The sequence below is a fragment of the Thalassophryne amazonica genome, chromosome 2, assembly GCF_902500255.1.
Source record: "Thalassophryne amazonica chromosome 2, fThaAma1.1, whole genome shotgun sequence".
In the NCBI taxonomy this organism is placed as follows: Eukaryota; Metazoa; Chordata; class Actinopteri; order Batrachoidiformes; family Batrachoididae; genus Thalassophryne; species Thalassophryne amazonica.
The window spans coordinates 60,077,862-60,102,830 of NC_047104.1; the positions used below are offsets into that span (position 1 = coordinate 60,077,862).

At 44.2% G+C, this 24,969-nt stretch overlaps 1 protein-coding gene across 1 annotated transcript in view; it reads left to right on the top strand.

Moving 5' to 3' along the window:
• The window catches only part of LOC117503666 (SH2 domain-containing adapter protein F-like), a 277,377-nt gene that overhangs the window by 190,040 nt on the left and 62,368 nt on the right, over nt 1-24,969 (top strand). The window contains exons 3-4 of the mRNA XM_034162913.1: nt 21,379-21,597; nt 22,402-22,500. Coding sequence (XP_034018804.1) covers nt 21,379-21,597; nt 22,402-22,500 — 318 coding nt within the window. The remainder of the gene's footprint in view (nt 1-21,378; nt 21,598-22,401; nt 22,501-24,969) is intronic.

Below are 24,969 nucleotides of genomic sequence, written 5' to 3' on the forward strand. Positions count from 1 at the left end.
AGAAGAGGAGGTACTGCTGGCCCACCACCAGAGGGCGCCCTGTCTGGAGTGCGGGCTCCAGGCACCAGAGGGCGCAGCCGCCTCACAGGAGCAGCCAGGGTAACAGCTGTCACACATCACCGGCAACAGCTGTTACCAATCATCTGATCGGCAGGGGTATATCAGCAGGACGACGTCTCCACTTCTTTGCCGAGATATCGTTCTACCTGGAAGGTAATAATCTCAGCTGACTGCTTGACAGTAACCTTTGTGATTTTTGTGAGTGATTGCAGACTTTTTTCTCCAACGAGAGGTGGAGGTAGCTTCCCTGCCGTGCAGGTTGCTGGGTGCAGACGCGCCCACGTTTAATTGTGTTCGTGTTCCTCGCCAGCAGTACCAGGTCCGACACGCGGAGGCAGTGGCCACCTGGGCGTTCGGAACTTGGCGGCTCCAGTATTCCCGGGGTCCTGTGGCGGAGGAAACCGTATGGTTCCGGTTCTACTTTGGAGAGGCGTCTCCTATCTTCGAGCCTGCCCACACGACACCATTGTGAATTGAATTTTGTCCATTGTTGTAATTTGTTGTATTTGTTGTGCACGTTCGCAACAGTAAAGTGTTGTTATTTGACCTATTCCATTGTCCGTTCATTTGCGCCCCCTGTTGTGGGTCCGTGTACTTACACTTTCCTAACAGGATATCTCGGCCAACGTCATGGATCCCGAGGGGCGTCAACCGGCTGTTGAACGGCCAATGGAAGAACAGGGCGCACAGGCGTCCGCAGGAGGAATGGTCGGTGAGTTGCAGCGGATCCTCACCGCTTTCACGGCTCGGTTGGATTTAATAACCGAGCAGAACGTCCTCCTTAACCGCAGGGTGGAGGCTCTCGCCGCGCAGGTGGAAGCGCGCCCTCAGGGCGCTGCTGCGGCTCTCCCTCCTGTCGACCCTGTGCGTAACAGTGACGTTCCACAGGTCGTTCAACGACCCCTCCCACCTTCCCCTGAAGCATACATAAGCCCTCCAGAGCCATACGGGGGTTGTGTGGAGACATGCGCGGACTTTCTTATGCAGTGTTCGCTCGTCTTCGCACAACGTCCCGTCATGTACGCGACTGATGCTAGTAAGATAGCTTATGTAATTAATCTGCTTCGCGGCAAGGCACGCGCTTGGGCTACAGCGCTTTGGGAGCAAAATTCACGGCTCCTTCTGACATATGATGGGTTTGTGAGGGAGTTCAGAACAGTGTTCGATCACCCAAATAGAGGAGAAACCGCTTCAGCCGTGCTGCTGTCAATGAGGCAGGGGCGCCGGAGCGCAGCTGCTTATGCAGTCGACTTCCGCATCACGGCTGCGAGGTCCGGCTGGAATAACACTGCCCTCCGCGCCGCCTTCGTAAACGGACTGTCGTTGGTCCTGAAGGAGCTCCTGGTGGCCAAGGACGAACCATGGGATTTAGACGGGCTTATTGATCTCGTTATACGATTAGATTATCGGTTAGAGGAACGCCGTCGGGAGCGAGGCGAAGGACGTGACCGGATACGCGCCGCCCCTCTCCCTTCCGGGTTCGAAAAGGGGCCGCCCTCCCCACGCTCCACAGCCGCAGCGCTTTGTGGGGCAACAGCTCCCCCTGTTGACGTTGTTAGAGAAACGCACAGGGCCAAAATGGGGAGGCTGATCTGTGGAGAGTGTTTTCTCTGCAGCTCAACAGAGCACACACAGAGAGACTGCCCCAAACGGCCAAAACGTCAACACTCGCCCTTAGAGACTGGGCTAAGGGGGGGTCAAGACATTCAAGTGAGACACACACAAATTGCCACACGACTCCCAGTCACAATCCTGAGCGGGGATTTAACCCTTCAAGCCCGAGCAGTGGTGGACACGGGGTCAGAAGGGAATCTGCTAGACAGCAGATGGGCAAAGGAGGTAGGGCTCCCTCTGGTGGCGCTTCCTACGCCATTGCAGGTGCGGGCACTAGATGGCACCCTCCTCCCTTTACTCACACACAAGACACCACCAGTAACTCTGGTGGTGTCTGGAAACCACCGGGAGGAGATTGAGTTTTTTGTAACTCCTTCTACCTCCCGCGTGATTTTGGGCATCCCATGGATGTTAAAGCACAATCCCCGGATCTATTGGCCGTCTGGGGTGGTGGTTCAGTGGAGCGAAACCTGCCATCGGGTGTGTTTAGGATCCTCGGTTCCTCCCGGTTCCCAGGCTAAGGAGGAGGTCAAAGTCCCTCCCAATTTGACGGCAGTGCCGGTTGAGTACCACGATCTTGCTGACGTCTTCAGCAAGGATCTGGCACTCACCCTTCCCCCGCGCCGTCCGTACGATTGTGCCATTGATTTGGTTCCAGGCGCTGAGTTCCCGTCCAGCAGGCTGTACAACCTCTCACGACCTGAGCGCGAATCAATGGAGACCTACATCCGGGACTCATTAGCTGCCGGGCTGATCCGGAACTCCACCTCCCCGATGGAGGCAGGTTTCTTTTTTGTGGGCAAGAAAGATGGCGGACTTCGTCCATGTATTGATTACAGGGGGCTGAATGAGATTACGGTTCGCAACCGATACCCGTTGCCATTATTAGATTCCGTGTTCACCCCCCTGCATGGAGCCAAAATCTTTACTAAGCTGGATCTTAGAAATGCGTATCACCTGGTTCGGATCCGGAAGGGAGACGAATGGAAGACGGCATTTAACACCCCGTTAGGTCACTTTGAGTACCTGGTCATGCCGTTCGGCCTCACAAACGCCCCCGCGACGTTCCAAGCATTGGTTAATGATGTCTTGCGGGATTTCCTGCACCGATTCGTCTTCGTATATCTAGACGATATCCTCATCTTTTCTCCGGATTCTGAGACTCATGTCCGGCATGTACGTCAGGTCCTGCAGCGGTTGTTGGAGAACCGGCTGTTTGTGAAGGGCGAGAAGTGTGAGTTCCACCGCACATCTTTGTCCTTCCTGGGGTTTATCATCTCCCCCAACTCCGTCGCTCCTGATCCGGCCAAGGTTGCGGCGGTGAGAGACTGGCCCCAACCCACTAGCCGTAGGAAGCTGCAACAGTTCCTCGGCTTTGCTAATTTCTACAGGAGGTTCATTAAGGGCTACAGTCAGGTAGTTAGCCCCCTGACAGCCCTGACCTCACCAAAAGTCCCCTTCACCTGGTCGGATCGTTGCGATGCCGCGTTCAAGGAGTTGAAACGGCGCTTCTCGTCTGCACCCGTTCTGGTGCAGCCCGATCCTAGTCGCCAGTTAGTGGTTGAAGTGGACGCCTCGGACTCAGGGATAGGAGCTGTGCTTTCCCAGAGCGGGAAGACCGATAAGGTCCTTCACCCGTGTGCCTATTTTTCCCGCAGGTTGACCCCAGCCGAACGGAACTATGACGTCGGCAATCGAGAACTCCTTGCGGTGAAAGAGGCTCTTGAAGAGTGGAGACATCTGTTGGAGGGAACGTCCGTGCCATTCACGGTTTTCACTGACCACCGGAACCTGGAGTACATCAGGACCGCCAAGCGGCTGAATCCCAGGCAAGCCCGCTGGTCACTGTTCTTCGGCCGTTTTGACTTCCGGATCACCTACCGTCCCGGGACTAAGAACCAGAGATCGGATGCCTTGTCCCGGGTACATGAAGATGAAGTCAAAACGGAGTTGTCGGATCCACCGGAACCCATCATCCCGGAGTCCACTATCGTGGCCACCCTCACCTGGGACGTAGAGAGAACCGTCCGGGAGGCCCTGGCATGAAGCCCGGACCCTGGAACTGGGCCGAAGAACAGACTATACGTCCCACCAGAAGCTAGGGCTGCAGTCCTGGACTTCTGTCACGGCTCTAAGCTCTCCTGTCATCCAGGAGTGCGAAGAACCGTGGCAGTTGTCCAGCAGCGCTTCTGGTGGGCGTCCCTAGAGGCCGATGTCCGGGATTATATCCAGGCCTGCACCACCTGCGCCAGGGGCAAGGCTGACCATCGCAGGGCTTCGGGTCTGCTCCAGCCGCTGCCCGTGCCCCATCGCCCCTGGTCCCACATCGGCCTGGATTTTGTCACGGGCCTCCCGCCGTCCCAGGGCAACACCACCATCCTCACGATAGTGGACCGATTCTCCAAGGCGGCCCACTTCGTGGCCCTCCCGAAGCTCCCGACGGCCCAGGAGACAGCGAACCTCCTGGTTCACCACATCCGGCTTCATGGGATCCCAACAGACATCATCTCCCATCGTGGTCCCCAGTTCTCCTCGCACGTCTGGAGGAGCTTCTGCCGGGAACTGGGGGCCACGGTGAGTCTCTCATCCGGGTACCATCCCCAGACCAACGGGCAAGCAGAACGGGCCAACCAAGAGATGGAGCAGGCCCTGCGTTGCGTGACAGCCGCGCACCCGGCGGCCTGGAGTACCCATCTGGCCTGGATCGAGTATGCCCATAACAGCCAGGTGTCGTCAGCCACCGGCCTCTCCCCTTTCGAGGTATGTCTGTGGTACCAACCTCCTTTGTTTCCAGTGGTTGAGGGAGAGGTCGGTGTGCCCTCGGTCCAGGCCCACCTACGGAAGTGCCGTCGGGTGTGGCGTGCCGCCCGTTCTGCCTTGCTGAGGGCCCGGATGAGGTCAAAGGCCCATGCAGACCGTCGGCGGACCCCGGCCCCTGCGTATCGGCCAGGGCAGGAGGTGTGGTTATCCACCAGAGATATCCCCCTCAAAGTGGACTCCCCCAAGTTACAGGACCGTTACATCGGCCCTTTCAAGATCCAGAAGGTCATCAGTCCAGCCGCAGTGAGGCTTCAGCTGCCGGCCTCACTGCGGATCCATCCTGTATTTCACGTGTCCCGGATTAAACCACATCACACCTCACCCCTCTGTACTCCGGGCCCGGCACCGCCTCCTGCCCGGATCATCGATGGCGAGCCGGCTTGGACTGTACGCCGGCTTTTGGATGTCCGTAGGATGGGCCGGGGCTTCCAGTATTTGGTGGACTGGGAGGGGTACGGACCTGAGGAACGCTCCTGGGTGAAGAAGAGCTTCATCCTGGACCCGGCCCTCCTGGCCGATTTCTACCGCCGCCACCCGGACAAGCCTGGTCGGGCGCCAGGAGGCGCCCGTTGAGGGGGGGGGGTCCTGTTGTGTGGGCCGCCAGAAGAGGAGGTACTGCTGGCCCACCACCAGAGGGCGCCCTGTCTGGAGTGCGGGCTCCAGGCACCAGAGGGCGCAGCCGCCTCACAGGAGCAGCCAGGGTGACAGCTGTCACACATCACCGGCAACAGCTGTTACCAATCATCTGATCGGCAGGGGTATATCAGCAGGACGACGTCTCCACCTCTTTGCCGAGATATCGTTCTACCTGGAAGGTAATAATCTCAGCTGACTGCTTGACAGTAACCTTTGTGATTTTTGTGAGTGATTGCAGACTTTTTTCTCCAACGAGAGGTGGAGGTAGCTTCCCTGCCGTGCAGGTTGCTGGGTGCAGACGCGCCCACGTTTAATTGTGTTCTTGTTCCTCGCCAGCAGTACCAGGTCCGACACGCGGAGGCAGTGGCCACCTGGGCGTTCGGAACTTGGCGGCTCCAGTATTCCCGGGGTCCTGTGGCGGAGGAAACCGTATGGTTCCGGTTCTACTTTGGAGAGGCCTCTCCTATCTTCGAGCCTGCCCACACGACACCATTGTGAATTGAATTTTGTCCGTTGTTGTAATTTGTTGTATTTGTTGTGCACGTTCGCAACAGTAAAGTGTTGTTATTTGACCTATTCCATTGTCCGTTCATTTGCGCCCCCTGTTGTGGGTCCGTGTACTTACACTTTCCCAACAAATGGTCTATTTGAAGAGTTTCAGTCAGGTTTTAGAATTCATCATAGTACAGAAACAGCATTAGTGAAGGTTACAAATGATCTTCTTAGAAACATGGTGTCTAACCAGATCCTTACTCTGGATGGCATTATCCTGACCTCTAGTAATACTGTGAGAAATCTTGGAGTCATTTTTGATCAGGATATGTCATTCAAAGCGCATATTAAACAAATATGTAGGACTGCTTTTTTGCATTTACGCAATATCTCTAAAATCAGAAAGGTCTTGTCTCAGAGTGATGCTGAAAAACTAATTCATGCATTTATTTCCTCTAGGCTGGACTATTGTAATTCATTATTATCAGGTTGTCCTAAAAGTTTCCTAAAAAGCCTTCAGTTAATTCAAAATGCTGCAGCTAGAGTACTGATGGGGACAAGAAGGAGAGAGCATATCTCACCCATATTGGCCTCTCTTCATTGGCTTCCTGTTAATTCTAGAATAGAATTTAAAATTCTTCTTCTTACTTATAAGGTTTTGAATAATCAGGTCCCATCTTATCTTAGGGACCTCGTAGTACCATATCACCCCAATAGAGCGCTTCGCTCTCAGACTGCAGGCTTACTTGTAGTTCCTAGGGTTTGTAAGAGTAGAATGGGAGGCAGAGCCTTCAGCTTTCAGGCTCCTCTCCTGTGGAACCAGCTCCCAATTCAGATCAGGGAGACAGACACCCTCTCTACTTTTAAGATTAGGCTTAAAACTTTCCTTTTTGCTAAAGCTTATAGTTAGGGCTGGATCAGGTGACCCTGAACCATCCCTTAGTTATGCTGCTATAGACGTAGACTGCTGGGGGGTTCCCATGATGCACTGTTTCTTTCTCTTTTTGCTCTGTATGCACCACTCTGCATTTAATCATTAGTGATTGATCTCTGCTCCCCTCCACAGCATGTCTTTTTCCTGGTTCTCTCCCTCAGCCCCAACCAGTCCCAGCAGAAGACTGCCCCTCCCTGAGCCTGGTTCTGCTGGAGGTTTCTTCCTGTTAAAAGGGAGTTTTTCCTTCCCACTGTAGCCAAGTGCTTGCTCACAGGGGGTCGTTTTGACCGTTGGGGTTTTACATAATTATTGTATGGCCTTGCCTTACAATATAAAGCGCCTTGGGGCAACTGTTTGTTGTGATTTGGCGCTATATAAAGAAATTGATTGATTGATTGATATGTATTCCTATGCATGAACAGTGACATACAGGGTGTGGTCCTGAGGATCTGTGGATCTGTGGGTCCTGAGGATCTGTGGTACACAGTCTACAGGACGTAGTGCAAATGCATTTAGTGCATGGAAGACACCACGTTGCAATTTATGCTGTGTGAACACTGAGTGCAGAATAGCGCTTAGTGTGCAAAAGGTCATCTTTTTATTCCACTGCATGCTTTGGATGCAGGGATTAAGTTCTTCGCCGCTACGACAGATTTCCATCAATTGTGCTTTGAAAAGGCAGGTTTTGCGCTGACACCATCCTGACACAAAATCAAGGCTGGATGCAAAACGTAAAATTTACTGTATTCAAAAATCGAGTTGAAGTGGGGTGGTGTGTTTGAGTGTGCCACAGTGCAGTGATGACGGACACAGTGAGCAAACAGCAGAGTTTTACAAACATATTTTTATAGTTTTGTTTGTCAAAGTCTGAGTGTCTCTGTGATTGTCCTTGCTGTAGTTTAATTAAATTCACAGATGCTGACCTGCGTTACATTACAACAAACACTAACACTTTTTTCTTTCCCCAAAATACACCTAAAATTTCTTTCTGAGGATGACATAACATAAATTTACCTCTTAATCCGGTCACACTTTCCACATAAATACACAAGTTCTTGATTGTTCCTGCTCAGAGACTGCAAACCAGGGGTGAATCCAGGCAGAAAGAGGGTGTTGGGGGGGGGGGGGGGGGCATGCCCTTCAAAGCATCTCTTGATTAAAGGTCTTTTAAAGTACTTTTGGAGACATTTTTCACACTACTACTGTTTATATTAATAATAATAATTTTAACAACTAAAATGTTTTTAATCATTATTATCACTTACTGAGGCGTTGCTGGGCCAGTAGCATAGATTTACATTTATGCTACCTGGCTATACCTGCCCGCAGTAGTGGGCGGGTATAGCGTGCGCAGCCCAAGAGCTGTCCGCAGAGGAAACGATGAAAAGGCAAGAAGTGTGTGTTGGTCCCAATATGGATATTCCAGATGATTTTCTCATGGATAGTATGACAGTGAACAGCAGTCAAAGCAGCCAGCTTGATGAGGATGCACTGGCGAATTTGGAGAGCAGTGCGGTACCAGCCGACACAACAAAAGTTAAAGTGAGCCAACTTTTATCTACACGTTTTGCTGGGTGTCATGCGTTTTGAAATGACATTAAATATTGTTAATGTGATTCCACATGTTGTGTATCTCAGTAAGTGATAAGTTGTTGCGCGGTATGCATTTTCAGAGTCCCTCCATTCATGCCCAGTCGCCCTCGTCTAACTCGGGTGAATATCTGTCATTTTGGGTGACTGGGCATGGACGTCGGGCCTCTGAAAATGCATACCACCTCCAAAAGCATGTTATTGCATTAGTATTACTCTGGGCCTAAGTTTTACTATCGTTCTGGACTGTTTAATTGATGAGACGTAAAAATAAGTTTACTTAATTTAGCTTTTCTGCATAACTAAAGTGGGATGTGAAGAGATATATATATATATATATATATATATATATATATATATTAACAAATATATAATATTATATATTTGTTAATATGTAATGTCTAAGCTCAAGCATTATTGAGGATGAGGGAAGCCAAAAATATGAAATGATTACAGCTATTGTGGTTAGTAATCTTATTAAACAAACATGTAGTTTGTGACATTAATTTTAGTTAAATGCAAAGAAAAGTCAAAAATGTGCAAAAGAAAATACTACCCCATTTCAGATGCAGGGTAAAGGCCTGGGATTTTAATTGGTATTGAATGAGGTAAAAGCTCTAGAAAAGCTATTCCCTTAAAATGCCTTTTGTCCTGAAGTATTTAAATAATATATACCGTATTTTCCGGAGTATAAGTCATGTTTTTTTTTTTTGTTTGTTTTTTTCTAGTTTGTGATGTCCTGCAACTTATACCCTGGTGCGATTTATATACCAAAAATTCACAAGTTTGTTGTTAATAATAGTAATTATAATGACTATTTATATAGTCATTTCCCAAGAATCAAAGCATTAAACAAACTTCAATAATAAAAGATTAAATGCCAATACAAAACAACAGTACACAAAAATCCTAAATTAAAGAACTCATAACACAGAAAAAGGTGTGACTTATAGTTTGGTGTGACTTATATATGTTTTTCCTCCTCAAGAGGCATTCTTTGACAGGGGTGACTTATATACGAGAAAATACGGTAGGTTAAAAACTTTCTATAATATGATGCTGCATGAGAAAAGAGCAACAATGGTTAGTGAGTGAAATATGATCTTTTTCAGCAGCAGAACAATTTGGTGTTTTGTTTTGTTTTTTTAGCCATCTCCACCTTTTCTTTACCTTAAACACTAGGACATGGCTGCTGAAGGTTTTCTAGAAACGGGTAGATTGTGAATAGCTTATGATTTGGCTGTGAAAAAATTTCAGCCAGAAGTTTTATTTATTGCTTTACATCCTACATTTTCACTGATCTTTAAGGCACAAATTGTTATGTGTCGGACGCAGTCGGAGTACCGACCAGCGTTTGAAGTAGGACCCAGTATAAAGGAAACAGAGCACGGTTCAAAGGATAACAGAATTTAATGACATAACAGTGAGTGCTAAACAAATTAGTGCGCGGTCTGGCGAGGTGGAAGAACGGTGCGCTCCCAGCAGCACAAACGGTCCGGAGCCAGAACAGTTCAGACCCAAGGACCCCGCCGACACCCCCCAGGTGGCCGCGACCAACCTAGTCTGTGAAAGAAGAAACCATCATGTGAGTCCACCACTCCACACACAGAGAGACCACTCAAAGGTGTACATAAACAGCAAACACTTCCTGACTTAATCACCAATCAGCTTCCCACCCTGCAGGCATGGAACACCCAGTTCAATTCTCCACTGCAGTGGAAGCTGATTAAACGACTAACATAACAGCTCAATATAATAAGGTGTGAGGGACACCACATTTACTGACTGTACTCATGTTAGTCACAAAACCTAAAGTACCTCAGGAAGTGTGCTGACGAGCGTGAGACCTCACCCCCTCCTCTTTCACAGACCATGGCATCAAACCTGGTACGGTCTCTGCATCCATGATGATGAGATGGTTCTCTAGACGTCGATCTCACCCGTCTGGTCACAAGGTCGAGTCTCTGGCAAATACACACTGTGTACTCCAGACTTAAATGCAACCATGCCCCAATCCATAAAGATGCACCACAGCTGTGAGTCCTGACGAGCTGCACATGACCAGCCTCAGGTGATCAGGGTGAGGTCCTAATAACTCAGCCACACAGCCACTCAGTCCTGAACGCATGCCACCTGGAAGGAAAAACAAAAGACAGAAAACAGAGGACAGAAACAAAAGCCAGCCAGGCACCCCAGCCACAACACAAATGCACCAGCAACAGACACATTGCTATCCAGAGGGTGAACTGAGAAGTGTGAGGTTTTTTGTGGGTGGTCCATGTGTCTCCAATGCAGTTGATTCAGTTGGCTTTTAAGGGAAACTGTTCTCAGGAGGTGCCACACTGTGAGCCTGCAGCTCCAGTGAGTGTAAGATAAAAACTGTTCACTCGGACTCAAACTAAATATGCTTGTGTCATCCAGGCATAATGTGCTCTGTGTGCTGTGCTCTGTCCCAGACATGGAGTGAATGAGTTTTTTTCCTTTTCTATTTAGGTTGGAATGTTTGTTAAGGGGTGTGAGTTTCTATGTCTGATTGTTACCCATCTTAATAATATGTTACCAGTGTGCCATTCAAAGGCATGTGAAACTGCAGTCCTGTCTGTGTGTGTGTGTGTGTGTGTGTGTGTGTGTGTGTGTGTGTGTGTGTGTGTGTGAACAAGATGACTAAAATGTGTTTGTGTTTGAACAAGATAACAAGCAGGTGCGTGGATTTTCACCAAGCCTGATGGAAATGTTACTTGCGCAGACACACTGTCTTGAGATGATAAACTTTTAGAGAGGATTGGACAAAGGTCAACAAAAACATGGTGTGAAAAATATATTTTATGCTGCCCATTGATTGGCTCAGCAGAAAAAGCTACACTCTTCACGCGACCATAATAATAACAGTAACCCCTAACCATAACAAGGCTGTGCTATGTATAAATGTTATTAATACGGCTACATACGAATAGCCACTTCCAAAAATCATTCGCACACTGAGTAAATATAAAGTCTTAATTTGATCTTTTACATCATTTCAGTCTGATTCATCATCATAGCCTGACGAGTAGAGGTTCTTGTTTTTGAAGATGACATCCGAGAAATACTTTCTTTATTGTGGAAATTACTGAAGAAACACAGCATTTCTGAGCAGACAAACACAGTGTTTGTCTGCTCAGTGTGTTTCTCAGTCTGAACCAGAGACCTCCAGCACATTGTCCCATCAACAAGAAGAATAAGTTATTTTAAAAGTTGAAATATATTCCTGCCAGCGTTTAGCCATCCAAGGTATATTCAGCATTCTGCTCACAATGAAAATGAATCCCGTTTGATACACCAAGACAAAAAAAGCATAATGACCTGAATAAATGCAGTGTTTTTAAAGAAGTCTATCTATGTTTGTCTGCTCCGTGTGCATTTCTCAGTGCAAAACATGGGATGGCAGCGTTTTGTCCCACCAACAACATCCAAAATAAACAACAGGTTGATGTGAACCTCACCAAGACCAACACAGTGCATTCCACCTGTTCAAAGTGATATTAATCAGTGAAATCATCTGGTGGAGTCAGTGGCTGCAAAGAAAACCTGCACCCTCTTGTTGCCCACCCCTGATATAAAGGATTAACGCATGGATAAAACAATTTATTGTGGTGACAAAAGGTTCTCTAATGAAATTACTTGAGTAATTTGTTTGGCCTTAAATGTGACTCAGTTCATACATCAAAGAAAACATGTAACATCCAGCTCACACATTTATCAAGAAACCACCTCCCAAAAAAAGCCCGGAGTAATTTTGTTTGTGTAGCCAAGCACTAATACACTGTTAGACAACCACCAGCCTCAGTCAGGACTCTCCACGTCGGCTGCACATGCTGTCAGAAGACAGGAGTGAAAAAAGACAAACTGTAGGTGCTTTTGTCCTGTCTGCAGGAGCATCACACAGACATGCACCATCTTCTCAGATGGACGCACATATAATTTTTATAGAAAGACAAGTACAAGAGTGGGAGCAAGCAAGTGTCTGCAGCCTGTGATTCTGGACTGCAGATGCTAACAAAGTGTTTTGAGATATCAAATTAATGAAGGCATTAAAATTGTGCTGGCGGTAAAAGAGACGTGTAAGCCAGACACTCGCACTAATTCATTCCTTTTGTCTTTGGTGCCTTTGTGGAAGCACTATGAGGCATGAAAATTAAATAAAAATTGGGATGAGATGTGAGCACAAGGCTGACAGGCTTGTTTTGTCTTTGCTTATCAGCTCGCATTCTCCTGGAGGGCCGTGAGGAAGAGTAGGCAGACAGAGGCACCTCTCAGCCTCAGCTTTACTCACTGAGAACTTGTTGGAAAGGCACTTGGCAGCAGACTGCCACGGGTCAAGAAGCAAACACCTTCACGTGTCAGCTGGCCCTCCGACTGACGTTTAGTATCTCTGGGTGGCTGTGGATGTAGTCACTCAAATCGCTCACTGCTGAGATGGAACCTGTTTCACTTTTCACAGACCTTCATAAAGAATTAAATCAAAGCTTCAAAGGGGCGTGATTGCTCTATTCATAGCTATCTGCAGCAGCTTTGTTAAGCAACACTGTACTTCTCTGAAATACCACTGATCTGTCATAACCGGGAATAATTTTTTTTAGAATGGTGCATGACCCCCTACATCACTAGCTGCCCTCAAACAGGTTTTTGTAGAATGTTGATTTGGCTTTAGATTATTCCCAACATTCCAAACCCTGTCCTTTCTGCATTATTTCCGGAATATAATTTGGAGGGGGGGATTTTTTACGAGTTTGGGAGTTGTTGTGATTTTTACTCCAGTGCGACTTACTGTATATACCGAAAAATCACATATTGTTTGTAATAATAATGATAATGACTATATAGGACTTTCCCAGGAGTCAAAGCACTACACAAAATAAAGTTCAATAACAAAAGAATAAAATACAAAAATTAAAAAAGAACACAACAATAATGACACCCAAATTAAAAAGCTGATAATACAGAAAAAAGTTCTGACTTACACTCCAGTGTGACTTATATATTGTTTTTTCCTTTGTAAGAGGCATTTTTTTTGAAAGGTGCAACTTTTACACTTTTGTTACTTACATTGTGGTAATTCTTAACCAGATGAGGATTCATTTCTTCCAAATCTTTCACTTGTGCAGGGCCGGATATAGCTGATAAAAATAGAATAAGCCAGAGTGTGTTTGGAAAATGCAAGGTCTATCCATAGCCATTTTGATCCAGATTCAGGACATCACATCAGGATCTGACATTTAGCTGGACCTTTGTCATTAACCAAGCAAGGCCTCATTGCAGGGACAGGACTTTAAAATAAAATATTGTAAACCAATATCAATCAGCCGGATACAATAATTTAGCCTCAGTGGTCTTCAAGCAGAGTTTTTCTAGTTCAGCTGATCTTTGACTAGCTAAACACTGCAGCAACGACTGTGACACAAAAAATATAGACCATGTGACCAGTGTGTCATATGAGACAAAGCACAATGTATAGACGGACATCGTGTATTACACTTTATTCCATGGTTTGTGCACTTAGCTGAGCACCATGACGTGACTATATAACTTTGTATTAATTACCCATGTGCAGGGGGTTCATTACAGGAGGAAGCATATTGGATTGAAAAAAGTAACAGTTGCACGCTTTTTCTTGTGGCAACTGTGAATCTCAAAGGTGTTTGTGGGTGAGGGTGTGGGAAGGAGTTTCTGAGAAAATTTTGACTGTTGTGTCAGTCACGTGACGTCAGACCCAGACATGGCCCAGAGCACTCACACTCCTCATACAAACTGGACTTTGGGGATTGAACGCGCTCAGACATAATCCACATTGTCTTTTGTGAGTACACCGGAAGTGGCGCTGCCGTTTTAATACCTCGCCCATTTTGCTGCTATTCAGTGTCACTGCTATGTTTCCCTGAAGCTCCTTTTATTAATATTTTGTTGTCATCACTTTAGATGGCTACCCTCAGATTGGCCTAGTTAATAACTGACCTGTCTATACCTATCCTACAGCAGCTGCACGGGTTCAGGATATTTTCCATCTGTAAGCTGGTGGAGCAGCCGCAGCAAATTCTTGAAGCCAAGATATCTTCTGACCATTGCTTTCCCTGAGTGTAAAGTCAATCACACTCAGTCCTTCAGTAGTGCGCAAACAGTCCCCTCAATCAAATTAAAATATTCATGGTGCCCCTGTAAGCTCTTTGCAGCAGCAAATTCTCTGCAGTTGGACAGGAGTGAGTGGGTGGCAGTCAGCCAGGGACAGGGATAAATGCATTTTGTTCCCTTACATATTAGAAGCAATGGCCTCACAATAAAAGTACAATTGTGCCACTTGACCACATTCTGACAGATGAAGTCACTTTTATTGTTTGGAAATAATGGACGAGCAGGTGATGTAAGCCAGTAGTGAGTTGTATGAAGAGGAGTGGCTATATGCAGCCGAAGGACCCAGCCAGTTTTGTGGCACTTAATGTGTTTGATTTGATCCAGACCGCTCTGTCCGTCCACACACTGCTGCCGTAATGTGCACAGAGTGCTCCTCCTGCAGTAAGCGGAACAGGCGCGTCCCTGGATTTATTGCCAGAAATATCTACCCCTCTCCCATCAGATTAATCTCTCTAGTTCATGAACCAGAGAGGAAGACGATAAGGAAGACTGGTTCTTTCAGTTGTTTTTTAAAGCTTAACACTTTTACTCCTCATGCTTCTGATTCTCAGCTTGCATGTGGAACGCTGCTTCTGTTGGGAAAGTGTAGGAACACGGACCCACAACAGGGGGCGCAAATGAACGGACAATGGAGGAAGTCAAATAACAACACTTTACTGTTGTGAATGGGCACAACAAATACAACAGATTACAATAATGGACAAAAAGCCAAATCACAAAAGGTGTCGTGTGGGCAGGCTCGAAGATAGGAGACGTCCGTCCAAAGCAGAACCGGAACCACACGATTTCCTCCGCCACCAGACCCCGGGAATACTGGAGCCGCCAAGTCCCGAATTCCCAGGTGGCCACTGCCTCCGCGTGTCGGACCTGGTACTGCTGGCGAGGAACAAAGAAACAATTAAATGAGGGCGCGTTTGCACCCAGCAATCCGCACGGCAGGAAAACTACCTCCACCTCTCGTTGGAAAAGGAGTCTGTTATACAACGCACAAAGTCACAAAAAGTTACTGTCGCACAGTTAGCTGAGTACGTTACCATCCAGGTAGAACGATATCTCAGCAAAGAGGTGGAGACGTTGTCCTGCTGATGTACCCCTGCTGATCGGATGATTGGTAACAGCTGTTGCAGGTGATGCGTGACAGCTGTCACCCTGGCTGCTCCAGTGAGGCGGCTGCGCCCTCTGGTGCCTGGAGCCCGCACTCCAGACAGGGCGCCCTCTGGTGGTGGGCCAGCAGTACCTCCTCTTCTGGCGGCCCACACAACAGCTTCCAGTTGTCTTGGGTTTTACAGTTTTTATGACAGTCAGGATCTGTGTCTTTCCCCTTAGCTCAAAAAAGTTTTTTTTTTTTTTTTTTTTTTTTAATGCAGCTGTTAAGTTCGCAGTGGTATGCTGAAGCACCCCCACAAATCTTTTTACTGGCACTAAACAGATGGATGCAGTCAGTGCTGCTGCTGCTGTATAAGTAGTTGACGTCTGATTTTGTTAACCATGCTTTAGGAGTTTATTTATTAACCCTATAATGCCGTATGTATCACTTTTGATACATATATTTCTTGGGTCATGCATTATAGAGTTTAAATACTTATATCAAGAAATGCAAAAAACAAATATCTCAGCCAAATGAGTGAAGCTTCACTCCCCTATAATAGTAGGGGCTTGGCAGCCCATCCTGCCAGAACAGAAATGTTGTTTTAGTACAACACAAGTGTATCTAACATCCATCCATTTTCCATACCTACTTGCTGCAATTAAGGTTCATGGGGGGTGCTGGAGCCTTTCCCAGCAGTCATAGGGTGTGAGGCGGGGTACATCCTGGACAAGACACCAGTCTGTCGCAGGGCCACATGTAGACAAACAAACACATTCACACACTCACACACACACACACACACACCTACGGACAGTTTAATGTTTGCGATTCACCTAACATGCATGTCAAGGGATGTGGGAAGAAACTCCACATGCAAACTCCACACAGAAAAGGCCACAGGTGGGAATTGATCCCATGAACCTCTTCTTGTGAGGCAGCTGCACTAAGTCTATCAACATCATGATATAAAATAGGCAACAAGCAAAAAAGTGGGACTCAAGCATCTGGACAGGGAGGATGACATCTGGGAGGGGGAGGTTCCAGGTACATCAAGGGAGGGTGTGGTGCATGACCTCTGACCCTAAAAAAGAAGATAAGTCAAAGACAGGAGATTGGCTGCAGCTGTTTTGACTTGCCTTCGCATTTTAAACCAATCATTGTAATTTTCATAGACGTGTGTCTTCACCCATTTAATCAAGCGTGCTTCAACAGGCACTGACAGAAATTATGAAGGAACACAGGCAAGCGTGGAAGGAAATGAGCAAGAAAATGTCACTAGAAGGAAATAAGCGAAGAATTAGCCTACGACTGTGAGGATGTGAGGGACAGAGCTACAGAACGCCCAGCTTATACATTCACCATCAGCAGGACTGCTGTTTAAAAGGATAAAGTCACCACGTCCATGCAGACTTTCGTGTTTTCTAACATTTGTCAAAAATATTTAATTTTTTTCTCAATTTTAACTATTTTGAATGCATTTTAAAATTCTCATTCAGTGCCTCATTTACTGGAACACGGTAACAACCTGTGATGTCTAGCATCTAAGCCCATTCAGCTGCTAAGATTTGATCAGTTTTGTACAACCCCTGGCAAAAATTATGGAATCACCGGCCTCGGAGGATGTTAATTCAGTTGTTTAATTTTGTGGGAAAAAAGCAGATTACAGATATGACACAAAACTAAAGTCATTTCAAATGGCAACTTTCTGGCTTTAAGAAACACTATAAGAAATCAGGAAAAAAAAATGTGGCAGTCAGTAACGGTTACTTTTTTAGACCAAGCAGAGGGAAAAAATATGGACTCACTCAATTCTGAGGAAAAAATTATGGAATCATGAAAAACAAAAGAACGCACCAACACATCACTAGTATTTTGTTGCACCACCTCTGGCTTTTATAACAGCTTACAGTCTCTGAGGCATGGACTTAATGAGTGACAAACAGTACTCTTCATCAATCTGGCTCCACCTTTCTCTGATTGCTGTTGCCAGATCAGCTTTGCAGGTTGGAGCCTTGTCATGGACCATTTTCTTCAACTTCCACCAAAGATTTTCAATTGGATTGAGATCCGGACTATTTGCAGGCCATGACATTGACCCTATGTGTCTTTTTGCAAGGAGTGTTTTCAGTTTTTGCTCTATGGCAAGATGCATTATCATCTTGAAAAATGATTTCATCATCCCCAAACATCCTTTCAATTGATGGGATAAGAAAAGTGTCCAAAATATCAACATAAACTTGTGCATTTACTGATGATGTAATGACAGCCATCTCCCCAGTGCCTTTACCTGACATGCAGCCCCATATCATCAATGAGTGTGGAAATTTATAAATGTCATTGGAACGGCACCAAACAAAAGTTCTAGCATCATCACCTTGCCCAATGCAGATTCGAGATTCATCACTGAATATGACTTTCATCCAGTCATCCACAGTCCACGATTGCTTTTCCTTAGCCCATTGTAACCTTGTTTTTTTCTGTTTAGGTGTTAATGATGGCTTTCGTTTAGCTTTTCTGTATGTAAATCCCATTTCCTTTAGGCGGTTTCTTACAGTTCGGTCACAGACATTGACTCCAGTTTCCTCCCATTCGTTCCTCATTTGTTTTGTTGTGCATTTTCCATTTTTGAGACATATTGCTTTAAGTTTTCTGTCTTGACGCTTTGATGTCTTCCTTGGTCTACCAGTATGTTTGCCTTTAACAACCTTCCCATGTTGTTTGTATTTGGGCCAGAGTTTAGACACAGCTGACTGTGAACAACCAACATCTTTTGCAACATTGCGTGATGATTTACCCTCTTTTAAGAGTTTGATAATCCTCTCCTTTGTTTCAATTGACATCTCTCGTGTTGGAGCCATGATTCATGTCAGTCCACTTGGTGCAACAGCTCTCCAAGGTGTGATCACTCCTTTTTAGATGCAGACTAATGAGCAGATCTGATTTGATGCAGGTGTTAGTTTTGGAGATGAAAATTTACAGGGTGATTCCATAATTTATTCCTCAGAATTGAGTGAGTCCATATTTTTTCCCTCTGCTTGGTCTAAAAAAGTAACCGTTACTGACTGCCACAATTTTTTTTCTTGATTTCTTATAGTGTTTCTTAAAGCCAGAAAGTTGCCATTTGAAATGACTTTAGTTTTGTGTCATGTCTGTGATCTGCTTTTTTTCTACAAATTTAAACAACTGAATGAACATCCTCCGAGGCCGGTGATTCCATAATTTTTGCCAGGGGTTGTAGAAAGAAAATCCTTCTCTTCCCAACTGCACTACGAATGGTGATACAAAATGCAAAACATGCACTATGCACAGTTTCTCCAGTCACAGCAACAGAAGACTGTAACTTCTTCTGGGTTGTCTGGGTGTCTTCACTTTTTTCCTTCTTGCACAGTCACTCAGTTTTTTAGAACTGTCTACTCCACACAGATCTACAATACAGTGTCATACTGTTTGTATTTCTTCACAACTGATGTAAATAAAATCCAGTCAAGACATAATCAGTGACTTGGAAATGTTCATGTCTCCATCCACTGACTTAACTTGAAGAAGACTGGCAATAAAACTAATTATTTACAGGGGTCCAATACTTACGCAGCCCATTGTCTTGGCTTTGATATATCAATTTAATTTAATTTATTTAGTAATTTGTGTAATTTATTTATTCATAAAATTTTCAAATTGTACAGATTTGCTTTGAGTTTGAAGTTCATTTTACAAACAAATTAAAATGTGTAAAAGCCTAAAGAGGTGAATACTTTTGTAAAACACTGTATATGTCCAGCCGATGAGTATCCATTTTCCCAATAATGTGGAGTGATTCAACTTCATTAGTTTGAACGCAGACGTCAGAGAAATACTTTTATGAGAAACTCTAGTGAGGGCAGAGGATGTAAAAAAAAAAATCTGTTCTGGCAAGAAATGAACTTGGGCTCAAGAGTAGATCAGCAGGCTGCTGTCAGTGCAGGTTCTTCTCCTAAGGTCAACCCAAAATCCAGTGTAACCAACCTCTAGCTGTTCCTCTCTGGTTATACTTCCTGTGGCCCCCTTACATTGCCTCTTTCACCCGTTTGCTATCTGTTCTTCTGCTGGGGAATTAGGATCTAATCATGCCCACATCTTGTCATGCCAAGCCTCTCAGCATCCAGATCAAAGAGTTTTACGTTTACCTAATGTAGGATTACACTGAGATACAAGATCTGGCAGCCTCACCTCATTTCACTCCCCCAACTAACATCCTGGCGGGTAGCTCCATTAGGCTCAACGCATTGCTCATTTTTTCCGCAAGAGCTCCCCTGGGCTAAGAGGCAATTATGCAGTAGTGTGGCATAATATTTCATTCTCTTCACATTGCATTACTCTAAGGTGGTGCTGGCTGCTAACAGCTTCATGTGGCCCAGGAGGAAGGGTGCGGGCTGCTAACAAGTTCATAGGAGCAGCGGGGAGGAGGCGCCAGAGTGAAGGGGACAAAAGATAGTTCTCAAGGGCACGATGTAAAATTTGGAGTCAGGACTCCTTTGCCTCTTTACAAGGACACAAAAAAGGGTGCAAACACATCACAGATTGGTCAGGTGACAAACATGCGCGGCATACTTACTCAAAACAATTACAAAACAGCGAAAACTGGATTTGTAATCTCAATTCTGAACACATCTGTGACATCATATTCAGAATCAGTCAGTGTCTTTTAAAATGGGAGTCATTTTTACTCTTTGTGTCCATGAAGACTTGAGCTATGAAATGGCAAACTATCTCATTTCAAGCTACATTTATATATCTTAATAGCCACGTGGCCTATGTGTGCATGCATGCGTGTGTATGGCTTTGATCACGGACAAACTGGGGAGAGCTGACATTTGCCGTATGGTATGTTTATGTATTTTGGGTCAAGGATGAACACCATGAAAACAGAAAGTTGATGGGACTAATATTTTTTGGAGAAACTACAGATATTGGCTAACAACACAGAGCAACAGACATGTTTGTTTGTGTGTGTGTGTTTACGTGTATGCATGTGTGCATGATTTTATTTAGTAAGTTCAATGTAAGTACATTGTAAGCACATTTATTCTTTAACAGGTAACAGTTTTTTGTTTTTTTTTTACATTGCAACATTATTGTTTGTTGCATTCATTAACAATCATGCTCTGAGAGCACAATATCTCCTGCTAGCAAATGCTGCTGGTAGAAGTACTTGCTACATTCTGGTAACATTTCAAGTAATTGTACTAGTTTTCATGAAATTCATCCTAAATCTGTGTGGAGTTGATTTTAGAATATAAGCACCAACTCATGAAATTGTCAGTGTCTAGGTTTGTTAATCCGGGGTCATAACTCTGCCAGAATGTATCAGTTTTGTATAATATCACAATATGTGTATGATCCACCTATAACAAGCATTTCTACCAGGTTACATGAAATTCCATCTAAAAGTGTGAGAGGAGTTGATTTCATAATGCAGGCACCCACTCATTTGTTAATCAAGGGCAATAACTCTGGTAACATGGGTCCAACTTGAACAATATGATTGTATTACCAACCTATATCTTGGACTTGTACCAAGTTTCATCAAATTCCTCCTAAAAATGTGAGAGGAGTTGATTTCAGATTACCCTTTTGGGATGGTTGGAAAGACAGACAGATGGACGGAAATCGCCACAGCAGGGGATAAAAATTAAAGACTTGAGTTGAACAAAAAGTGTCACATGGCGACAGAACAGAATAATGTCAACCTTTTAGTCTGAGGGTTAATCGTATTTGTGCCGTAGCCTTATAAGAAGCTTGAAATGTGGATTTTGAGTTAATAGTTTTTTAATGAGATGAGATGTTGAACATATCTCATTTGTCACATGCTATAAAAGTGTTTTGGAATTTTTTTTCAAATGCATCAGGTTACAATCCTGTTTCCTTTTGCTCTCAGAGCTGTTCCTATTGCATTACACTGCTGGCAATGGCATGACTGCTACTTTTGTGTTATTTGCAGAGATCCGATCTGGTGGCCGAGGTCCTAAAGAGGGACCAGTGAGGCAACTTCCTCTGTACGATACACCGTACGAGCCCGCTGAGAACGGCAGTGACTCAGACCCTGAGCGATCACGCTGTCCCAGAGAAAGCCGTCTGCCCCAGGATGACGAGCGACCACCTGAAGAGTATGATCAACCCTGGGAGTGGAAGAAAGAGAGAATTTCTAAGGCCTTTGCAGGTATGAAATTCATGGAGTTCACCCTGAGAGTAGGTGATGCCTTAAAACAAACTTTAAATTGATCAATGAAAAGATGATGTGGTTAAAATACAATTTTAGTAAAACAGTGCGTGGGATAGAGCTTGTGGAAATGTTGCATATAGACAGACAAAAGATTTATTTTCTTGTCTAAATCGTCATAGGTCATATTCAGATTAACTCAATTGTTGAAGTGATTCTGTCACTCTCCAGCAAATTCAGCTTCGGGGTGACTGTATGTCACTACGGGATAACCTATTTCAGTTTCATGCTTTTAACTTTATTAAATCACAATATCCTTTCTTCTGCTTAACCCTGTTTTTCCACCACTAACAAATCTGATTATGGCTTCAGTAAGGTTTGGAGGGTACTTTTGCTGGTAAAAACCCTGTTAACACATCTTTTTTCTCCCCTCTATGAAAACAATTTTCCCGTGGTCTGGTTCGCTGTATGCTGTTTGACAACAACTGCTGCCTTGTCAAACTTAAGATGATGTCTTTGTTGCTCAGTGGGGCATGATTAGTTGGGCAAGTGCATGTAATATAGGTCCAAGTAGTTTGAAGGCATCTCAGTGGCGTTTGAGAGCTTCAGCATGGCTAACACAGCCATAACATCAACAGGGCTGTTCCTGGAAATATTCTAGCATTGGATCCTAATTGTTTTCCCTAAAATGTTGAACTGCCAAGCAGTTAATTGGTTGAAAATGATAATGACGTAAATCAGCAACCCTTGATTATTTTTCATCACTCCTTTCTCTTTGTAATTTTTCTTTTTATCCTTGAACAGCTCTGCTTTGTTATGACTGCATTAGCTACGAGGGCTCTATAAGTGGCACTGGATCAGGTTCCCAGAGGACAACGGACTGCACTTCTAAATCCCTCACAGGTACCACTGGAGACGGGGCTGGGGAGTGTCTGATGACTGTGTGTCCCTATGTACACGTTAGAGGCTCAGATGTTTGATTTTATGGAGCCTACTAGAGCTTGTGGACTGAGGACTTTTCCTCATGTTGTTAAAATCAGGAGAGGTTGAGAAATTGTTTGGCTCCATGTGTGCATCTGACTTTGTCTGTATGGTCGATGTATCGGCCATATCTTGACAAAGGTTTTGTGTATCAAGGTGTATATATCAGATTAACAATATTTTTATGATTGTTAACATATCTCTTCATGTGAAAATGACTTCAAATTAATGGATATTTGGCATTATTATAAATCTCAGAATTCCTTGAATTATTACACATTTCTTAAAATTTTCCCTTGGTAGGATGAAAGTTGTCCGCAAAGCACCTTAGGCCTTAAGAGAACTCCTAAGGTGCCAAAATGGTAAGAGGAGGGAGGAGGACTTTTAGGAAGCCTAAGAGTGTCTTAAACACAGAAGATGGCAGAAAAGACAGAGGAAGGAAAGATATTCTCCGTATGAAGGATGACAGTGAGTCAGTAACACGATACCCGCTTGATCTGCGTAATTATTTTATGTTAATTTACTGTCTTAATGTATTTATAAATTGTTTAGGTTCTTGTTAGCATATAATGTTATTAATATTATCATTATATGTATTGTCATTATCTGTATTATTAATATTATTTTCTTTTATTATTACATCTATTTTGTCATTTGATTTTAAATGGACCATAATGGAAATAAGTGTTTTCACTTTCCTGTGTCATGCATTTATTTTTAACGTATTTCCAATTATACTGTATTATGTACTCACAATGAACATACTAAAGCTTACGGATGGACGCATGCACGGTTTTAATATATTTATATTCGTTATGTGAATGAGGTACATTCAGACATTTTCAAGCTATGTAACAATTCATTTAATTTTGCTGGGTTTCATCATCATAACAAAATTATCCTCATGATTACACGTCTTAATGCAGTTCATCTTATATGACCGGTTTATGTCCGTTTATGACTAGAAGGGTGGAGCACATTTGTTTTGTATTTTTCCTCTGTTTCTGTATTTCCTTCCTTGGTGATCTACAGCAGAGAATTTAATGTCAGCTCTACTAATTTACTGCTGAGTGTCTCCTGTCTTTTTAAAAGACTTCTGCAGAGGATAGCCAGTGTTTTCTTTTCTGTTTCCTCCGGATACAAGTCACTCCATGCTCTTCCCAGCAGAATTAAAATCACTACTCTGTTCTTACTGAGGACAGACCAAATCACTTTGTGGGACTCCTGCAGTAATGCACATTTTGCCCAGCTGTTCTTAGCTTACAATCACAAAACTAAAGATCTTTTGCACACAGTGCTGTCTGAATGAGTAAACTATCAGATTTATTTATTTTTTACTTACAGCTTAATATATGCAGTTGCATGTCAAAAATTTGAATATTGTGGAAAAAAAAATTTTTGTCAGTTATTTCAGAAAGTGAAAATATATATTCTAGACTTGTTACTTTAAATGTTTCAAGCATTCTTATGCTAATGTAAATTAATTGTGCAGACAGGGATAATTGAGATACAATATGAAAATATTATTTTAAAAATATTATATGCAGATTATTTTTGTTTTCATATCTCTTACATAGACATGTTTTCTTAATTGTTTATGCTCACAACGCACCCAAAAAACCCAGACATGCTGCACCACAGTAAACCCACATATTTTATGTCTATTTATTGCACAGTAAATCCATGTATGGTGTTGCAGCACACGTGCTGATAGTCATATTTTAGGATGTAGATACTCGTGATTAACAGCGGTAAGTCCAATATTGAAACAGAATAAATGCTGCTGGAATATCACAAACAGGTTTTGTGTTACTCTTCTTCATGTCAGTGGAGTAACTCCAAAATCACCCAGACAACAGTTTGAATTTAAATTTTCAACATGACCTGTGATTGTAGATGTTATCACCTGTGATGTCAGTTGTGTCACTATTGAGTCGTTGACTGACAAGTCGGACTGTTATCTCAGCAGGCGCAACAGAGTGGAGACAAACAGAGATGGTGCTGAGTGCCATTCTGCTTTATGTAACACAGTGCAGTGCACGTAAATTCTCATGTGTGGCATTACATGATGGTAAGCTTATGAATCTCATTTGTGGTAGGTTATGAAGAGTCAAAAGGGAGTATTTAATGCATACTTAAAGATAATGAGAGTACTGCTTCATATTGGCTTACCTTGAGCACAGTAAGGTCATCACTTTCTCAAAGCATGCTTTGACAATAAGATGATTAATTTCCATCCTTTTAGGATTAAAAAATAAATAAATTGTAGCTTGCTGCAGCAGAATGAATGATATATTAAAGTTACAGTGTGTAGATTTACTGTCATCTGGTGGTGAGGTTGCAGATTGCATTACACTTTGGCCAGTCACATTTTTGTTTCCCTTCATGTTT